Source organism: Sinohyriopsis cumingii, chromosome 4, assembly GCF_028554795.1.
Source record: "Sinohyriopsis cumingii isolate HCF-2022 chromosome 4, ASM2855479v2, whole genome shotgun sequence".
NCBI lineage: Eukaryota > Metazoa > Mollusca > Bivalvia > Unionida > Unionidae > Sinohyriopsis > Sinohyriopsis cumingii.
Genome location: NC_142964.1, coordinates 70,231,710 through 70,252,928, shown reverse-complemented (window position 1 = coordinate 70,252,928; position 21,219 = coordinate 70,231,710). Strand labels below are relative to the sequence as shown.

At 37.1% G+C, this 21,219-nt stretch overlaps 1 protein-coding gene across 1 annotated transcript; it reads right to left on the bottom strand.

Moving 5' to 3' along the window:
• Positions 1-2,234: 2,234 nt before the first annotated feature.
• LOC149801417 (tripartite motif-containing protein 3-like) lies at positions 2,235-20,318 on the bottom strand. The gene is made up of 3 exons (XM_089955515.1): positions 20,056-20,318; positions 5,378-5,475; positions 2,235-4,778 (listed from the first exon to the last, which is right to left on the bottom strand). Exons 2-3 carry the CDS (start codon positions 5,454-5,456, stop codon positions 3,652-3,654), a joined length of 1,206 nt encoding a protein of 401 aa, XP_089811641.1. The 5' UTR covers positions 5,457-5,475; positions 20,056-20,318; the 3' UTR covers positions 2,235-3,651.
• Positions 20,319-21,219: the final 901 nt, after the last annotated feature.

Here is a 21,219-nt window from a genome sequence, read left to right as displayed (position 1 = left end):
AATGGACAATCCGGCACTGCCAACAAAGAATCAATTCTTGATTCCACTCAGGGTGAGGTAGTATATGTGCAGAGCACAGTGCGAGGGGCATGATGTGTTAATCATTTTGAATAACAGTTCTAACATCACTTTCCAAGTTCACTCAGTTATCTTAGAAAAGAGATACTACTCAGTCATCCCAGTCTGTATGTTATACAATTACGTCTTTCATAACTAAAACTTGAACCAAAACTTTATATTATATAAGTAAGTTTGGTTTTATAGCGCGTGTATGTATGTAAACACTCCTATCCTTGTGGGATATAGTATGTTTGCTTACACGTGCATTGGTACTCTGACCATTCTTTGTGATAGTATATACGTATGTTTGTGGGCATAGTGTGTGTAAGCACTCGTACCCTTGTGTGATGGTATTTTTGTGTATATTTCTGTATGGCAAATGTGTTAGCACTCCAACACTGTTGTGTGTAATATTGTGTTATTTCATCCCCATTCGCTTACATCTTATCCTTTTCATTGTTTAGCAAGTGTTGGTGTTTATCGCTCTAACAACTTGTTGATAGAATAGTGTTTATATGTTAAACACGTGAACAGTGTTAATATTAACTTTCCCATCGTCACCATGCAGTCCCATGTTTGAACCATAATAAAACTTATAGCGTCAATGTTATTGTAACATTATGTTAATCCTTATCGCCATATCGTCACATGATGTTAAACCCTTGGATGCCTGAACATTAAATTCCCCCTCTCATTCTACAGTCACATGGTAAACCTATGGATTAAAGTTTATTTCCCATTGTCTCAATTGGTCAGAAGCCTACATTTAATTTCCAATTGTCGCCATAAAATCCCAATTAATGACGGCATAATGTTAAATTTCCATTATAGCCATACAATTCTACAAGGCCTGTATTAAATCCTCGTTGTCGCCATGAGTACAATTGAATTTCACATACATTACCGTAGTAATATTATGAATTATAATATGTGTAGCAGGTAAACAAATATAAAACAATCTGTAGACTTTACAAGACACTGTTCTACGAAATTGACGCACAATTCAAACTAGGTTACAAAGACCAATGTATATTGAAGTGTTAGTTTAAAAGCTCGCCATCGTTAAAAGTCAGATATAATTATGACTGAAGTGTTTTGAAAGCGAAACAACGTGTCTTCCATTCGTTTCATGTATAAAATATTTATCAAAACAAAAGCGACGAAAAGACAAGATTCAGAAAGTATCAGAGCCTTTGTGACCCTAACGTCCACTTGTCATTACAGTACACAGTGTCTTTGGGTTTCTGGCGTCGCATTGTCACTACAGCACAGCACATGGCGATGTGTTAAGGACCTAGATGTATCTCAGTAATATAATCCAAAATGTCCTTGAATGAATTCACATTAACATTAATCCCAAAAGAGTGACATAGTCCAAGATATCTGCAGTGTGACAGTTTATAGTGATGTATATAGTACTGGGGCATCATGCCGCAGACATGTAGCATGATGTCCCATCCAGTCACACAGAGGCGTAGCTATGATATTTTGCGCCCGGGGACGAACTATAAAATTGGCGCCCCTGCCCCCTCCCCGTTTAATCACATTTTTGAATATTACCCTTGTTTACTTATTATAATGTAACGTTGTAAGCCTCATTTTGGCGCCCCTGTACCCCCCGCCCCCCCCCCCCACCCAGCTACGCCTCTGCAGTCACATTATCCTGACACCAGGCCGACCAGTCCTACCACTAACTTCTTAATGCTGAGCGTCAAGCAAGGCAACTGTTAGTACTATTTTTGTAAGTCTTTGGTAGGACTCGGCCGGGGATCGAACCCACGACCTCCCGCAAATAATGCAACTGATTGTGCAGTTTAACCGAGGCACTGCTAGAGATTAAGGTTGAGTACGGGGACGGGGTATGGAAACGGGTTTGTAATATGCAGTAAAAGCGGGGAGAATTTGCTTTGATGATCTACTGCAGCTGCCCTCTTTTCTTTTTTGGTAATAAACAAATAACCAAACCTTTAATTAAATTTTTAGACGACTGACCTTGATCCCTAGGTATATGGCGTCAGAACGGGAAAAATGTTAAGCAACATGCTGCTGACCATTAGTCATGGTTTTTAAAGCAAATGAAATGTTCCTCCACAAAAATATTAAATGTCAGCTAAATCACATACATACATACATACACTCACGTTCCAAGTTTAAACAGGAAAGAATTACTATCATTATTTTTTTCCAATTTTTATTCGTCTTACAATGAAGGCACCATTTACAAGGCATAGTTCCTGGATTATACTTTGGGTAATTTCTTATCCAACATAGAGATATTTCTTATTTAATTTTACAGCACAAATCTGAACATCGTGGCAAATATTTGTAGGTATTCAATACAAAAACAAAACAGTAAAAAGATTACAAACTTGGAAGTAAATTTGTCACGGCTTGTAATGTAGACTGTCAAGAATTGGCAATATGAAGTAATTTCTTATTGTATACTTCATAAACAGTTATGTTAGGTACATCACAAATATGTGTAAATATACTCAGAATATTTGAGAGAAAAAAGTAATGCCTCAAAAGGGAGGCTTTTGTTTCTATTTCTTGGTGTACAATAATTAACATAGTATCGTGGAGTTTACTTGATACTTCGTTTTAATTCTTGATTTGAAACGTGCGTAGAAAGTTTATAATGCAACGAATTTAATTAAAAATGCAAACAAGGCATTCATGCATACTTAAAATGAGGAGTTTTCTTATTAATGTTATAGCCATCAATTTAGGCAAAAAATATTGTATACAGGTTTTGCGTTTTAATACATTCTCAACGTTCCAGTCCTGCCTTCGAGTATGATTTCCTACAGGAGTTTACTGAATTATTCATAAATACTCGAGCACTACGTAAATACTCGCTTATAAGTCGAGTCAAACTAACGACCAAAAAAAAAAAAAAAAAAAGAACGAAACAAAACAAAACAAAAATAAAAACCACACAAACAAAAACAAAGATCCTGATCTGTCGTAGCATAATGCGCCTGCAGATAAGGGCATACATTGCTTGTTCTAATGATTACTCATAACAAACAGCACAGACCCAGACCTGCCAGCGCATTATGTGACGGAAGAGCTGGGCCTGTGCAGTTTGTAGTTGGTCTCGTCTTATAAGCGAGTATAGACTGTTTTTTGCATCCATACAACTGTTCAAACATACGCTCAACTGTATGAGTGCTTTTAACATGCATCCAACTGCTAGACTATGAATGTCATGTTGTAGTAACAACACTAAGTGCAATTTGTGGCAGAAATCGAAAATTAATTCTTGTTCATTCAGAGATCTGTTATTCAACTGGCACATTAAGAGTCATTTTTTAAAAGAAATAAAAGCTATACAGAAGGATAAAGTCGATGAACACAGCGGATGCAATTAATGCATTACCACTTCAGCTACTCTGTATTAGCTGTAAAACAGGAAGGAATGAAAAACTGAAGCCTACAAACGAACGCAGTACAACAGTCTTTACGCATAATATTGATTAAAGTTTAGTCGTGAGTGTTAATGCATCAAATGTACCAATCCTATTATTATCGTGATTATATAACACAGATAATATCCTATCCAATAGCACGTGCAGAGCAATGTTACCACTAATACCTGATAGACCTGTACCTAAAGCGAGAGTTCGTGTCATATCGCGGATTGGTGTATGATGATGATGATGATGATGATGATGATGTAGAGTACGATGAACTTGTGTAAGGTCTTTCAACCTGAGCGGAAACGTCACCGAAATTCTCTATTCTGGACAACAAAAGTTTATCGTCCCTACCATTGAAAGAATACTTGGTCTTGTTCCCATCGTCGAGTTCACGAATATTAACTGGTGGAGTGGCCTTGTATTCGCGCACGCTCTGATACACTTCAAACATTTCCTGCACATTTCCAGCGGCCTTTGCTTTTTCCAAAGACTGTATATTTTCCTTTATACATTTCTCTTTCTCAGATATTTGTTTGAAATTTTCTTCGAAAGTGTCTTTCTCTTTTCCCGCCATACTCTCCGCCATGTTTACCAACTCATTTTCTCTGTCATTCAATGCCTGCCTCAGCTTATCAAACGTTTGTCGTATTTGTGTCATTAATTCTTCATAGTCCGCATTTCGCTCGGCAACAGCTTTTTCCACCGATTCACGTTTATCGGTCAGTGCTTTCAGTTCACTTCCCATCTCCTTCATAGCTGAGTCTAACGCTGGGGTATATTTTTGCAGAGCACCGTGAATATCGAAGACCCTGTGGTTATTCACGTCCTTGTGTTGTAATACTGTGCAATCCCTGCATACAGGCTTTATACAGGTTTCACAAAAGAAATTCAAAGGCAACAGATTATGCTTAGAGCAATAATTTATCGTCTGCTTCTCAGTGCTACCGACAAAGTCCAGAAGTTGAACAACTCTGTGGTCGATTGCAAGTTGTTTGATACCCTCTTCGCTCGAAATGAAGGCTCCTTTACAAATAGGACAGGATATGTTTACCGCGTAAGGCAAGTCCGGAAGTTCTGGTGTGAGGCTCTGACGGTACTCTGCCTCAGCTTTGAAGAGCCCAAGAACACACGACAAACAGAAGGAATGATGACACGGTAGCAGTCTTGCTGATCTTTGTTCGCTGTTAAACCGCTCCCTACACACATAGCACTTCAAAAAAGTTTCTTCAAATTGACCTTCGTCAAGGACTATATTCTTTCTCACTGCTGCGAAAGGGGTGCTGAACAACGTATTGTCTGAAAAATAAAGAAAACGCGTTGAAGTGGGATAAACGTGCACATTAATTTTGTTGTAAATATACCCGTTTTCTATTTCCTGCGTGAACGAGTCTTTAAAAAGTGCGCAATATACCATCTCGCCATGATGCTTCAAACGGAAACTAATATGTGCACAATGACTGCTACAGCACGAACTGGCTCTAAGTTAAATTGTACCATCTTTGGGTTCATGTGCTGATACAAAAATTAATATCTTTTAAAAAGACGGAATATAATATAATATAATATAATATAATATAATATAATATAATATAATATAAAGGAGAACCCAACACTGAAAACTGAAAACTGTACCTAGCTTGCTTTATTCTGAATTAGTAATCTCTCTCTCTCTCTCTCTCCACGCCTATCCTACCATCTCTAAAGCTATTACCAGAATTTACAACAATATAGTTTTGATTGTCCATCTATTTTCACTCTCAAAGCACCATTATGGAAGTATAATGATTATAACAACCAAAACGGGTTGTTCTTTAAACACGATCTTGTACCCGTCAAAACAAAGACAGCACATGCAACTTTCGAACGTATTCGAATCGTAGTATATCGGCAATTACCTCTAAATTTCTGCTTTGACGTGGGACTCATTACTCCGGGCTTGAAACTGGAGTCGTCCACCGTTTTTGCGTCTGCCATTTTCTGATTTTATGGTTCCCTTAAAAGTAAAAACAAAATTCATGTTGCTTTAGAATGTATTAATAAAACAGAGACAGACAGACAGACAGACAGATTCTGATTTTCTTACTCCATCTTTGTCATCCTGTCAAGTTCTTATCTGCGGAAAGTCTTTGTGCGCGCGTGCTAATCTAGCTGTCTTGTATATCGGTAACTAGTTTAGATTTGTGTGACCCAAGACATTAGTTTGTCAGAATGTTTTCTTGGCTTATCTGACTAATCCATACATTTATCAATGAAAACGGGACGCCCACATCATTTTTATTATGAATGAATACCTCAGTATGCTGTAGGTTCGTCTACAATTTTCATCCTGCCATCGTAACTCTTAGGCAGACTATTGACAACGTGACAGTCACTAGGCATGTCAATATCTAATAACAAGGATGTTTGATAGATTGCAATGGATCCCACCTAACTTGTCAAATAATACACATAGAACATAAATCCCAGCACATGTATTACTTTAATTAATCAATGTACACCGAAATGACACTATCAACATGGGCCGACCATAACCAACCTCTCCCTGCTACTGTTTGCCGTATTATTATAACCAACAGTTTATGAGTCTGGTACTATGCACATTCTGCGTGTGTGTGGTCTAAATTTCACACCTTTATATCTCAGAGGAAAAAGACATCTGTCTCATCCAGAACACATTTAAAACAGCTCGTGAGACAGCTTGCATATACAGAAATTTGACAGCAATGTTAGATGGATAAGATAATAGTCCAGCCGAACCGTCTTAATAAAACAAATTAACACTAGACGTCTGGAGAGCATACTGTATCGAGACTAAGACAGGTGGTTGCTTAACAAGAGGTGGCAGTCATTGAGATTGTACAGGTTTGAAAGGAATGGATCAAATGAGAGAAAAGGCGGTAGTCATTGATGTCGTAAAAGATTTTGAGGAATGGATCAAAATGGGAGAGTAGGTGGCAGCCTTTGACACTGTAAAGGACCATGTTAAAAGAGAACTATGTACCCATCAGCTGCATACAACTGGCAAACGACAAATTCAATGAAATGATAAATTAACTAAAACGTCATACCCGAAAAGCACGTGTCAAAAATATGGCTTGAATAATAGAGATAAGAAGAAATCATCAAGAATGAAACTACTGAAAATGTAATTGATCTTTTGCAGAGATTGGTAAGTAAATAAATATGAATCAGAGATAAAAGTATTGCGCATCGAATGTGTCAATTTGATCAAGAGTCAAACAGACCAGTATTTCTTGTAGCAGTGTGTTCTAATGCGCTCACCTTCACTGACCACTCGCACATCTCACCTCTGTCTGGGCGAGTTCGAGTCACGAGCTAGACCAACGGATTGCGCTAATTAAGATGCCCCCCCCCCTTCTTTTTCCCCTCTGTAAATTCTTGCAACGTTAAAAAGTGGCAAGTAAGGAAGAGAGAAATGGCCGAATGGTCCTAATAGCGGATGAAGATCTTAGGATTTATTTAGTGCTGTGAATACCCAAGATTCATTTTTCTAACTGAAAAATTTAAATTACATACGGTTACTTTGAAGAGTTTTGTTGAAAACTGCTGAAATGCGCATGCCTTGAATTATGCTGTTCACTTTCGTAAATATGTAGTAAGTGCAGGGAAGAAACTCAAGGTATAACTGACAAAGGTATTTTCCAACATTCGTGTAATATTTTTAGAAACAGTTGACCAATTAAATTTATTTTCAATGGACGGACCAATTGTATGAACGCAATTTATAACTAGTGAAGCTGGTTATTTCGGCTACACCGGGAACCACAGTGTCCTTTACAGAATACTAATCAAGTTGCGTGAAGAATTGGATTAATCATACAGGAATCTCAGTGGGTCTAGGTGATGAATCAATGGCCCATTTTCGTATACAAAGAAATGAAAAATGAAGAAAAACAAAAGACCATTCGAAAATGTAAAGATCGCTCTCAGATTTTATATCATATGGCACGCCTCAAACAGAGTTGTATATACTAGATTGCCCATAGCTTTTATATCACATGGCACACCTGATCGCCCTCAGCGTTTATAGCATACGGCACACCTCAGAGTTTTAAATACCAGATTGCCCTCAGCTTTAAGAGCACATGGCACACGTCAAACAAGGCGTATAACAGATCGCCCTCATCTTTTATAACATACGGCACACCTCAAACAGGGTTTGTATACCAGATCGCCCTCATCTTTAATAACATATGACATGTCTCAAACCTGGTAGGTATATCAGGTCGCCCTCGGGGTTTTATAGCATATGACAAACCTCAAGCATGATCTCTTTATCGGATCGCCCTTGGCTTTTATAGCATATGACACACCTCAAACAGGGTCTGTATATCAGATCGCCCTTGGCTTTTATAGCATATGACACACCTCAGACAGGGTCTGTATATCAGATCGCCTTTGGCTTTTATAGCATATGACACCTCAAACAGTGTATGTATACCAGATTACCTTCAGCTTTAACAACATATGACAAACCTCAAACATGGCCTATATACCAGATCGACGTAAACTTCAACAGCATATAGCACGGCTCAGTCGTTGTCTGTGTCATCGTCCTCGCTTTATGTTCAAAATAAACTATATACACTTCAGTGCCGGATTAAACCCAGTGGAGGCCCTTAGGTTGTCGAAATCTTGGGGCCCCCCTCACCCCTACATTAATGCAGTATTTTCTCTTATGAGTCTTTAATGTAAAGTTTTCGTTTCTTTGATTCATTTTTTTCTTCTATCTTTTGGAAACAATTTAAGAAAGATTGATTGCAATTTTCTTTCAAGACCAAACCAGTATTATTTAGATCCGTTGTCGCGGGGCCCCTTAAAGGCGTGGGGCCCATAGGCCGGTGCTACTCTGTCTATTTGGTAATCCGGCACTGATACACTTTATTTATGGCCTCTGCACGCAAAGCATAATCAATTTAGTATACGGCTTATTTCAAGCCTGAGTCAATAAAATGTTGCGCCACTGAATTCTCAGAAGATAGGGATCCAATTAAGTTTCTTAAGAATAAAAAAACTACTAAAAAAAACTACCTTGGGAACATTTTAGGTACCTGTGTCCCCATGTAACGTTACATTTAGGGGGATAATGACAGGCTAGAGTAGGAAATTTGCACCTGGGGATGGTCAATGTGCAACACGAAAGAGTGTTCAAAGTAGTTTATTCGAAATAGCCATTTCACTGAAAAATGGGAAAATTGTACAGGGACGACCTGGGGATATGGTTCACGCTCTAATTCATGAGATGTATATATATTACTGAACAGTACTTTCCCATTCACCTTAGTGCCCCCTTTTAAAGGAAAAGAATAAATATTGTCCTTATTTTGAAAAATTGCTGAAAATCTGAAATGGCTAAGAGAGCATTGGTCTATGATTTAACAGAGTGCACTTATTAGCTCGTAACATCTGCCAGTCCTGCAAAGTGCTGATTATGATCTGGTTAAGGAATGTATCTTGAAGGGTTATCGAGTTGGTACCTGAGGCATATCGACAAACTGGACAAAAGATGAGCGATTATTTGTAACTTGAAGGTGTTGCTCAGGCAAGAAAGTTGTTCAGGACTATGTTAATATCAGACAACTCATATTAGTTGAAGGGTTGCATCCTTAGTGACGTGAAGACCTACCTTGATGAGCAAAAGGTCGAAACTTTGGAAAATGCTGCTCATATAGCTGACAATTATTCCTTACCCACAAAGTTTCTTTTGTCAATATGTCTTCCACTCAGCAGGATTCTGGTAAAAATCTATTTCAGTTTAATACGAGTACTTTCAAAAACAAGTTTCTTTTGTCAGTAAGTCTTCCACTCAGAAGTCTTCTGGTAAAAAGCTAATTCAGTCTAATACAAGCACTTCCCAATCTCAATCTGGTACAATGTTTAGGAATCATCTTTCTTATACAACTGATCAGAAATCGTTATCTCTTCCTCTTCCTCTTCGCAAGAAGAAAGGGCACATTATTTCGGATTGCTACAAATAAAACGATACGCAATATAATCAAGATAGACCTAGTCCAAATGCTCTTATTTCTAAGAGGTAAAGGTTACGGTCATGTATTGAAAGCAATACATTTGTTGGGTCAAACAAACCCCAGTCTCATTTCATTATGGAGAATTATGAACCATTTATGTCGAATGGTTCTATATCACTTATGACTGATTCTGCCAATCCTATCCCTGTTAAAATTTTAAAGGAGACAGGAGCTTCTTAGTCTTTTATTATCAGGTACACTGCATTTTTCTGAGAAGTCTTCTTCTATCGAAAGTGGTCTTATTCAGGAAGTAGCGTGCAGTTTTGTTAATTTTCCTCTCAAATTTATGTAAATTTGTCATCAGACTTTGTCTCAGGACCCGTGACAGTCTGAACCACTGAGTGTATTAATTTGTTATAAAGCAATGACCTAGCTGGAGAAAAGGCTGTGGGTAATCCATTTGTAACTGAAAAGCCTTGTTTCGATCAGAAAGTTGATCCTATTGAAAATTAAACCACTAATTTATAACCAGCTTGTGCAAGAAAGTTCGTGAGAACGATGTTGATCAGGAAATTTTTCCTTTAGCTGGCATTTGTTGTTTAGGCTTTTGATAAGGTCCCGTTTGCTGCCGGTGCGGATCAATAAAAAAGTATTGATCAAAGTGATCATCTTTTTAGACTCCTTTCCTTTATTCTAATCAGGGTGATACGCGATAATCACTTGTCGTCGAACAAGAACAAGATCTCCTGTTGGGTTATTAGCAAAACTGAAGCCACATAAATACATCATTGTTATTTTGATAAAAATGGAGTCTATATTCGAAAATGGAGAGCACCTGAAGTACCTGGTGGTGACGACTCTTCAGTGAGCTATAAAAAAAATACCGTTGTTCCTAAGTCGTACAGACAGCAAATTCTTAGTTTAGCCCATGAAACTCCTTTGGCTGGACATTTAGGATACAATAAGACCTATTACACGATCTTGAATCATTTTTATTGGCCAAAAAGTAATATTTGTAAGTACTATAGATCTTGTTACACTTGTCAAGTGGCAGGAAACCCAATCAGAAGATAGCTAACACTCATTTCCAACCTATTTCCGCATTTGTTGAACCGTTTAGCAGATAAATGGTAGACTGTGTCGGTCCCTTACCAAGACCAAGTCAGGCAACCATATTGTTGTGTCTACAAGATTTCCCATTAGGCAATTCCTCTGAGGATTCTTAAAACTAAAACCATAGTAAGAACTTTGATAACGTTTTTGCTCAATATGATGGTCTTCCCAAATCTGTCCAAACTGATCATGGGTCAAATTGTATGTCTGGAATTTTCCAACAAGTTATGTATTAATTAGAATTAGGCAGGCAATTTCTCTTCTGCCTATCACCCAGAATACCTCGGGGCCTTAGGAAGATTTCATCAAACATTGACAAATATGGTTCGGTCATATTATTTTGATATTGGAAAACATTGGGACGAAGGTGTTCAATTACCGTGGTGATTGTTGTTAGGGAGTCAGTTCAAGAATCTTTAGGATTTAGTCCTTTGAACTAGTTTTTGGACTGTCCGTGGACCACTGAAGTCGTTAAAAGGAAAACATCTTCAAATAAAGATACAGGTATTAACCGTCTCGACTATGTTTCTAATTTTAAATACAAGCTGTCAAAGGCATCTGAAATAGCAAGAACTAATCTGCACTCGACTCAGTCAAAAATAAATTTAAAGTATGGCACAAACACAAAAGAAATGAGTTTTCAACCTGGCTCTTTTGCATTTACCTCAAAATCCTCTTCAGGTCTGGTATTATGGTCCGTCCACAGTTGAAAAGAAAGTAAGTGATTTAAATTAGATATCAATACTCATGGGAGACGAAAACAAAAACAACTTTGCTATATAAATATTTTGAAAATGTATGTTGATAGAGATAGCCAGGTTAATCATGCAATCAATTAAGTTGTACCTGTCCCACACAGTGAGGATTTAAGCAATGGAATGCAATCAGACTGTAGTGACTTTGGTGTAACCAATCTTTGGAGTTCATAAATTATGAATATTCTGGACCAGACACTTTTATGCAACAACAAGAAAAGAATGAACTAAAGAGCTATTACTTTAATATGAGAACTTGTTTCCAGATGTTCCAACACGAGCAAATAAAATCAATCATGACGCTGAGATTGTAGATTCCACACCCGTGAAACAGCATCCGTACAGAATGAACCTTCTCAAACAGAAATGTTTGAAAAAAGAAATTCGAAATTCATAGAACCTAGTGAAAGCGACTGGAGTTCACCATGTATTCTTGTACAGAAACCAGATAATACTTTATGTGTGTGCACATACTATAGAAGAATTAACCGTATGACCAAGACAGATTCATTTCTTTTGCAAAGAATCGATGGCTGCATTGCCAAAATTGAAAATGCAAAATATGCCACCAAGGTTTACCTTTTGAAAGGATTCTGGCTAATTCCACTGACGAAAAGGGCAAAGGAAATTTCGGTATTCGTAATTCCAGAAGGACTTTATCAATGTAAGTGATTTCGCTTTGGATGAAGGGTTCGCCTTGTACTTTTAAACGTTTAATGAACATAATTACTTCTGGTTTAGATAATTATGATGTTTACATCGATGAGGTCATCATCTACAATGACACTTGTAATGATCGGTTAGAAACGATACGAAAAGAAATTCATTGACTCAGTGATGCAAATTTGACACTCAATTTATACAAACGTTGAGTTTTAAAGTGCCTGTGTTACATTTTTAGGACAAATCGTGTGGCATGGACAAGTTAAACTTATAGATCCTAAGGTCAGTACTATCTCTGAATTCCCTGTGCCTATCAGTAAAATGCAACTTATGCGATTTTTGGGTATGGCTGGATACTATCGGAAATTGTCTCCATTTTTCCATAATTGCTGAACCCGGAAAAAATTGTTGAGCAAGAAAACTAAGTTTCATTGATCTAAAAAAAATGTCAGGAGGCTTTTAATAAGTTAAAGGTAATACTTAAGGGTACAACGATACTTTCGGCTCCAGATTTCAGTCAATCATTTAAAATACCTTTTTAATGCAAGTGATGTTGGGTTGATTATTGACTAAAAAAGAAAAAAAATGGTGTAGATCATCCAGTGCGCTATTTTTCTACGAAATTAAAGAGTACATTAGCAATTATTCCACAATCAAAAGAGAATGTTTGGCTTTGATATTGGCTTTGCAACAGTTTGAAGTGAGGGGAGGTGTTAAGCATATTAATTTGTATTTTTTTAATACAAAAAATTATTATATGCTGTGGGTTAAATAAAATGAACTTGTACAAAACCAAGTACAGTCTATCTGACCAGAGTCATTGATTTGTTATGATTCTGTGAATATCAAATGTATAGTGTACATTTCTCTCTGAATGTAGGATTGATATTAAATTGCAGTGTGTGATAGATATTAAATTGCAGTATAGGATAGATATTAAATTGCAGAGTAGGATAGATATTAAATTGCAGTGAAGGATAGATATTAAATTGCAGTGTAGGATAGATATTAAATTGCAGTGTAGGATAGATATTAAACTGCAGTGTAGGATAGATATTAAATTGCAGTGTAGGATATATATTAAACTGCAGTGTAGGATTGATATTAAATTGCAGTGTAGGATAGATATTAAATTGCAGTGTAGGATTGATATTAAATTGCAGTATAGGATAGATATTAAATTGCAGTGTAGGATAGATATTAAATTGCAGTATAGGATAGATATTAAATCATTATCTTAGCTTAGTCACATACATTATGTTTACCGTGTTCTTTAGTTTAATTTTAATAACAGACCTTGCCCAGGTATAGCTTGTATTGTTCTGGAAATGAATTTTTGTCATACATCCTGGGTGCTCTTTTGTGCCTTAGCTTTAATATAAATTGTTTACTGGAAAACGTATTTATTCCGGCGATAAAATCTGGGCAGATATCAATTATATTGGTATATTCAGATTTTGATTTGTGTGAAATTATATAATATTCTCTGGAAATACAAAGTGGTCAATACTATTCTTGGAAAGAGACATTAGCTTGGAATTAAAGTGAATTTAAGCAAGGAAACCTTCGATTATATTATTGTTATTCACCAAAACATGTTCACACATCATTTCAGTTCATTCCATTGGTAAAATAGTACATCAGAGACTACCGGCCACTACATGCATATCAACACCTTCAGCGTTGGAAATTATTTGGAATACCACTACATTTTATTCAGAACTTTATTCTTCAGGACTTGTGTTAGTAATTCTATGATCATTTGGGATTTAATTCGCAATACCGTACGTTCCTTTTACATTTTCACTTTCTATTCAAGAGAAATAAATTATTTAATCAATTTTACAAAACTTGCTGGTTTTTGCTCATTTCTATTACTTAGTTTAAGATAACAGACTCGTGATAAATGCATTCGTTTTTTTATGGCAGGGATCAAAGGTCAAAAGAAATACTGCCCTAAATTAGTGTCACTGCTGAGGAAAGGGATGAATACTTATAAATAATAGATCACGTGGAGTGAAAACGTACTTATCCTTCTGACCTCAAACTGAGTGCATGACTGCAATGTTCTAGTCCTGTATAAGAAGTCTACCCTGACGTTTATGTTTATCAGGGTTGTCGTCTTACACTGCAGGACTTGCATACTAACATAATCAGAGACTGTTTATAATATTATTAATATTTCTTAGCTCAGAAACCGACCGCTCCTGTGGCCTTTCTTTAGCTTGCAACTACCACGTAACTCAGGTACGCACTAAATTGCACTGTAATAGTTCACGTGACACACGTACTAATTAAAACTATTACTTCAAATTACGTCTTTAATCAATTGCAGATTGATACAAATTTGAGTTTGCCGTTACATGCATCAAAGGCATCATATTTATGACTCCACCAAGCTCCAATTTTGAAGAACGTACATGTCGAAACTTTATAATGCCACCAGGCTCCAGTTTTATGGACAATGTACATGTCCAACCTTTATGTTTCCATGAACCTCTATTAACTGACAGTGTACATGTCCAACCTTTTTGATTCCATGAAGCTCTATTAATTGACAATCGTACATGTCCAACCTTTATGATTCCATGAAGCTCTATTAATTGACAATTGTACATGTCCAACCGTTATGATTCCATGAAGCTCGATTAATTGACAATTGTACATGTCGAAACTGTAAGATTCCATCAACCTCCAATAACGGAGAATGTACATGCTGAAACTTTATAATTCCATCAAGCTCCATGTATAGACAATGTACAAGTCGAAACTTGCTGATAACGCGAGTGATGCACGATTACTCTATATCGATTATTTTGGACTATACTTATGGAAAATTGTTTTTCCGATTGGTAGGCGAAATAAAATGCAAACTTGGAAAGTGGTTGTAGTAGTCATGTACTGAAAGATGCTTTCATCCGAACGTTTGCTTATACATTGTGATCTGTCAAACATGGACATCAATTAGTTTTCTTTGCGACCTTATGTCCATTTACACCAATCGAGATAAGGTGATCATATACGGTTTGGTGTTTCAGCAGGACGAATAGATGACCATTAAAACTTTGACTCTTAAAAGTAAACACAAGGACAGGTGGAGTGGTCACTGTCCTCTGATTTGTTGGAGATGAGTTTTATACGTGTTAATGTAGACTAGACCTCATCAAAACCGATGGCCAGAAGGTGGTCATATCTGGAATGGGATTACAATGAGATATATAGATGACCACAAAGATTTGGGATCCGGGATCCAGCTTCAGGATAGATGGGTAAAGGATGAGGTTTGGTCAAAACCGTAAAACGTGCCGTTACTTGTGATGGCTTTCTTTTTCGGACTACCATACAAGCTATAAAATATTAGTTATTTAGAAAAGAATATGGCTATTTAAGGTTGAGAAACGAGAAGATGTAATGCACAGAATTTAACCTCCTGGTAAAAGAATGTCCTCATTAGCTACGATCTGGACTTTGAATCGCTACAAGAGTAGAGGCTTCGCTGACTTCACTTGGAATAATAACTTTTTGTCCTAAAGTTTTGATACTAAAAAAGTTATATAAAAGAGACCATCAGAACACAAGCGCACTGCACTTCAGTTTTAATGCGTTTCTGTAGCAGACAAAGATTTCTTTATTGTAGGCCTATCATATATTATCACGTATACAGGTGAAAGTTTAATCAGTAATTCAAACCAGATGCCCCATATGTACAGTCAACCGGAAAGTTTGCAAACTCTGGTGTTTGATCCACGTTAGAATGCAAAAGGCATATGAATAGCTGAAGGTCCCAAAGTGGTGAATTTAATATTCTAATATTTATGAGAAAGCAACGTGACTGCCGCGATAAAAGTTACCATCTGTTCCAGTCCTGTCCGATAACAATGACTGGAATTGTCTCAAGTCGCTACTGATACTCCTCACTGCAATTCAGTGTTCGTAAACACTTGTTTTGGATGTGATATCAGAGGGTAGGGCTGACTTGGGCCAACCGTATCGTGTAGAAGACGACTGTCATTTTGAACAAAATAAGTGGTAACCATACACGCTGAATATTTTACTGCGCAAAGACAAAACGAAACGAGTCATACATTTCCTTTCTAGGTATACTTCCAGCTCGTCTGTAAAACAGTGATAGCATATACTAATAGTGTTACTATTTGCCAACGCAAGAAACCACGCATTCGTCACAAGATATCCTCTCTTACACATGTGACAACACGCATTCGTTACCATCTACCCTATCTTATATACAAGTCATTACCATCAGCCCTATCTTACGCACACCACACTATATAGATGTTACCATCTACCATATCTTACACACGCCACACAATGCATTCGTTACCTTCTGCCCTATCGTACACACCTCACCACGCATTCTTTACCATCTGCCCTATCTTATACACACCACAATACATATTCGTTACCATCTGCCATATCTTACACACGCCACACAATGCATTCGTTACCTTCTGTCGTATCGTACACACCACACCATGCATTTGTTACCATCTGCTGTATCTTACACAAGTCACACCATGTATTCGCTAAGATCTGTCCCGTCTTATGCAGGTCACACTATGTATTTGTTACCATCTTCCCTATCTTACACGCGCGACACCAAGCGTTATGGCTCAGGACACTACTTGTAATTAAACCATAACAATGTCATATCAATTGGAGATATAATCACTGAAACACAGAATATTTAATAATGACTGCATGCATGTATTATATCATACAAGAATACCACAGCCGTCACTTGCTATTTCGTCAACTTGAAGAAGAGATTTGAAAGAAAGTAGCCAGAGAGGGTGTGGGTGTTTGATCGCACGCCCTAAATTTTACCTTATTAAAGATAACGTTCACAGTATTCGAGATTTGAGAGTTAACGGTACTCTTCGCGTTGACGTAGTGCCTTATAACTTTAAATGTTTTTTCTTGGGGAAAATTGCTGCAGAAGGGAAGAAGACATTTACATAAGGTGATCATGTCTATTTATACACGATCCTTGTTTTATGGATGTTCCTAATGTTTGGCCAAATTTGTGGAGTTGTCCGGACCGACACCTTTATGAAGTGCCCGGTTAAGCCACCGATTCTATGTTTCCTTACTTAGTTTTCACAAAGCGGTAAGCACATATTTGGAATTTCTTTTCGAACTACCTTTCAGAACGTTATTTTTCTGTCTTCATTCTCTCTGGGAAGAACTGGCTCAGCGACTGACATCTTTCTCAGCATAATTTGATGTTATCACTGCTCCAGTTTCCCTTATAAGAGTATTCGACTATATCAACATTGTTGTACCTGACTTTTTAATTGTCCAGTAGAAAATAAGACAGTGCGCACACACAGTTTTATAGTTCTATATTTACCTTTGCGGTAGACTTGAGATTTATTCTCATGTCACAGCAAATATCATATATCAGTGTATGGTGTGCCATACAAAACAAGCAAAGTAAATTAAGGAAGACCTGGCTAGGACTGAGCAGAGTATCCAATCAAGTGACTGATATCAGGTTTATCATTTGCATGTTGACTTTCCTACTATGTCCTCTAATTGTCAGCTAGCCTGTCGGTCTACGTGGTGTTGATTTACGAAAGTGAAGCAATTTTCTGTATCGTTATCAATCTGATTCAATCAGATTACCCACTGTCCTAAGCGATGGTCTGATTTGAATCAGATTGTCATTGGTATCAGGGTTTGAAGAAAAAACATCTAGGGACATGATATGTTTAAATGATTGGTGACAAGGTAAAAGGGCAAGGTCATCGAAAACATGGAGGAGATTGCTTTTTGAATTTCCAGGCTAGACAATGGATTTAATGTTTTTATCAAGAAAACAATTATAACCAATAGATAAAATGCAAAATGGAAGTAATTCTTCAAATGATAATTAAAAAATGTCAGTAGACCACATATATCCAGTGACTACATCGGTGGTGTAATTTGATTTATCTTAATACAAACATGTACGTTTGGTAATTCTCTCAGTAAATTTTAAATTTGAGATGGGATTGTTTTGGCTGTTCACAATGGTCTAATTTCTTTTTTTTTTAGTTGTAGAAGTGTTCTAATTCAACTGCAAAACGAGGTCAACGTGAACCTCTTCTTCTCTGGAACCGCATGATACATTAAAGTTATAAGGTTCGTTGCACACACCAAGAAACCCAAAAATGCTTCAAACTAACAAAACAAAACAAACCACGAGCTATATAAAAATGTGTGGGTGTAGAGGTTGTGCAGGGTGTGCACTAGAAAGAATGCACAAGGCGAGAAGTGTGAGGCAAACCTTATCTGAAATACAAGTAATTTAATACCTTTTGTACAAGTCTGAAAAGCGCCGTGCTAGGCAAGGAATGTAACATTAGAAACTTTACGTTTTTAGTGTTATTTTATAAGATTAATTTCCTAAAGTCTATTTAAGTATGTCAAATAAGTCTATTCTTCGTTTCCTGAATAAAGTATTTCCTCTAGTCAAACAGGTAACTACGTTTCTGGTCAACATGAGAGCTAAGCTAATTTAACAGGTTAATTAATATCAATTTCAGATAGAAATAAAATCCGTAGTAGTGGACGACAAAGACCAATCGGCCATTTATTCAAGTCATTGTGGGTAGATTGCAAAGCAGAATTGTTTCATTTGGTGAATCAATTTTTTTCTTCAAAAACTAAATTTCAAACAAGTAAACAACATATTCAAAGAAAAATATCCAAGGTAAAAAAGAAGAAAAAGAAACAAAATGGTATTAACCAAGTGAGTAAGGCAAAAATGTGTCTTCCATATTGCGCTTCTTTTAAAATTAGCGAAGGTGGGTAGGTTTTATGTTTTAATAATTTTTTAAACATAAATATATATCATGTACTAAGCGCTTCAAGTACTGGGCTAAACCGGCGCAATTCGATACACACATCAATTTGGGGACTTAAAAAAATGATTATTTCTTTTGCAATAAAGTAAAAAGTGACAGGATCAGCAACGAAAACGGGGACGGTCGGGTAAGAATAAGAGGTCTTAGACGCTCAATTAATCTGACCTCTGCCCGTGTGGGTTTGAGCCTCGGCTCGGCCAACGTGGGTATGTGAAAAATCTTGCCATTAGCTTTCCCGTAGGTCAGCATTCTTCCTCCATAAAATATACTGACCACGACGGATAACCTTTCATGTGCTGAAAAATGGCGTCAAACCCTAACAACCAACCAACTATCGTACGTCAAGGAGATTTGATTTTAATCAGATTTTCGTACGTGTAGCCCAGAGTCTAAGGCGACTGACCGTTCCGTTTTCATAATAATTCGAATACAGCCTGATTCCGTCCTGGTTCAAGTGTAATACATGGTTTGTATTTCTTAATTTTGCTTTATACACTATTTGGGTGGCCACTATTCAGTATTCTATTACTTTACAGACACACCCAATTATTGGCCTAGTAGTCAGAGTTTTTTTTTTTTTTTCTTTCTGGCCTAGATATTTTGGTAGATATGTTTCCCATCCCAACATAGCCGTCAGAATATCTAGCACGAAGTGGGAGACGTCTCGGGAAACTGGAAATGCAGTGCCGATCAATAATGAAAGTACTGATGCGTAAAAGAACAGTGAAAGCCGCACAATTTGTTAATTTTATAGAAATTAGCTACGAAAAAGTATCGACCTATGTTTGGGTCGATCACTGATGATCAGAGTATAGCTTTTTCTGTTCTACATTACGCCAGTCCATGATAAAACGGCCAGTCCATCATATAACGGCAAAGCGTATTTAGCTTTAATATACATTGCGATGTTTTACTGCTTTCCTTTACCATCAGTTTCGGACGTATACCACTGCTGACACCACAATTTTCTTAATTCGACTTCCCAAGTGGAAGTTGTCAAGTTAAGGTTGGATCGTAGTGCATACAACATGAAATACTTTCCCAAATCTTGCATTTCCCTTCTTTTTGTATGCAATCATATTTGTCCAAACGTAGGTAGCCAAGTTTGCTAATGTAATGTATATATACAAAACGCCCAACGCCCGTTCATTAGTCAAATCAACCCTTTACATGTGTCACTAACCTTTTTGAAGCACGTCGTGTGCAATGTTGCGGCGGGATGATGGGTGAAGGGGTGTCGGTACTGGCCTTCCAGTTAATATATCTTCAGAAATCCGCAGTTTCTATCGCCTTAGGAAGTAGTCACTCTCTCCCTCTTTGGCTCATAACAGACTATTGTGTATCGCGCATGCTCTAACCAATATTTCGAATGTCAACTGTCGTCTGTGTAGTACATGTTTCCTGCCCCCAGGTAATCTATACCGAAGTTAAACCGCCTACAATGAATCACACACCAGTGAGCAAACTGGGGCTCTACACCGGGCGGCCATTGCCAACGGTTATTGTATAGCAAACTGTGTATTGATCCAACTATTATTGTCATTGGTGGTGTCGCCTCATCAGCCATGATCAAAGCTGATCCCGACTTTGTTTTAACGATTACAGATAGTTGGAATTTGTTGCAACGGAATGGATTAATTGTATCTCAAAGGAGAAAGTTAATAAGTGTTTGTTTTTTTTGTTTGTAATTTTTAATGTAGCTTTAACAATTTTTCAGTCGTATCGCTACGATGTCTGCAATGTGGCAGTTTATCGCTACTGTTTCTGCAGTGTGGCAGTTTATAGTGATGTCTAGCACTGAGGCATCATGCCGCAGACATGTTGCAGGATTTCCCACCGAATCTCATTATCTTGACACCAGGCCGACCAGTCCTAACACTAACCTCTTAATGCTGAGCGCCTAGCGAGGCAACATTAGTACCATTTTTAAAAGTCTTTGATATGACTCGGCCTGGGTTACCAAGTGAGTCAGAACCCAGCTTTTGTATCCATATTCTCTCTTGAAAATAAGGAAATTGACATGTTAGACTCTGCCAGATATTATTTTTGACTTCGTTAGAATTTTTCTTTACTGAACCCTGTGACAAGTAATAGCAACCAACACAAGGCACTCACATTAAAATCGTTTTTTTTTCAATTTGTTTTCTAATTTATTTCTTCAATTAAAGTTTTTGTCAGTATTATTTTGCACGTTTTAATTAGTGCTTATTTTGTTTTAAGTTGCATTTATACTGATGATTACGTTATTGTGCGGTGAGAGAAAGATGTTTTAAAAGTACCCATTATTCATGGACGAAACGATCTAAAATCAATGTTCTGTTTTCTTCTCTTTATTGTCAGCTGATTA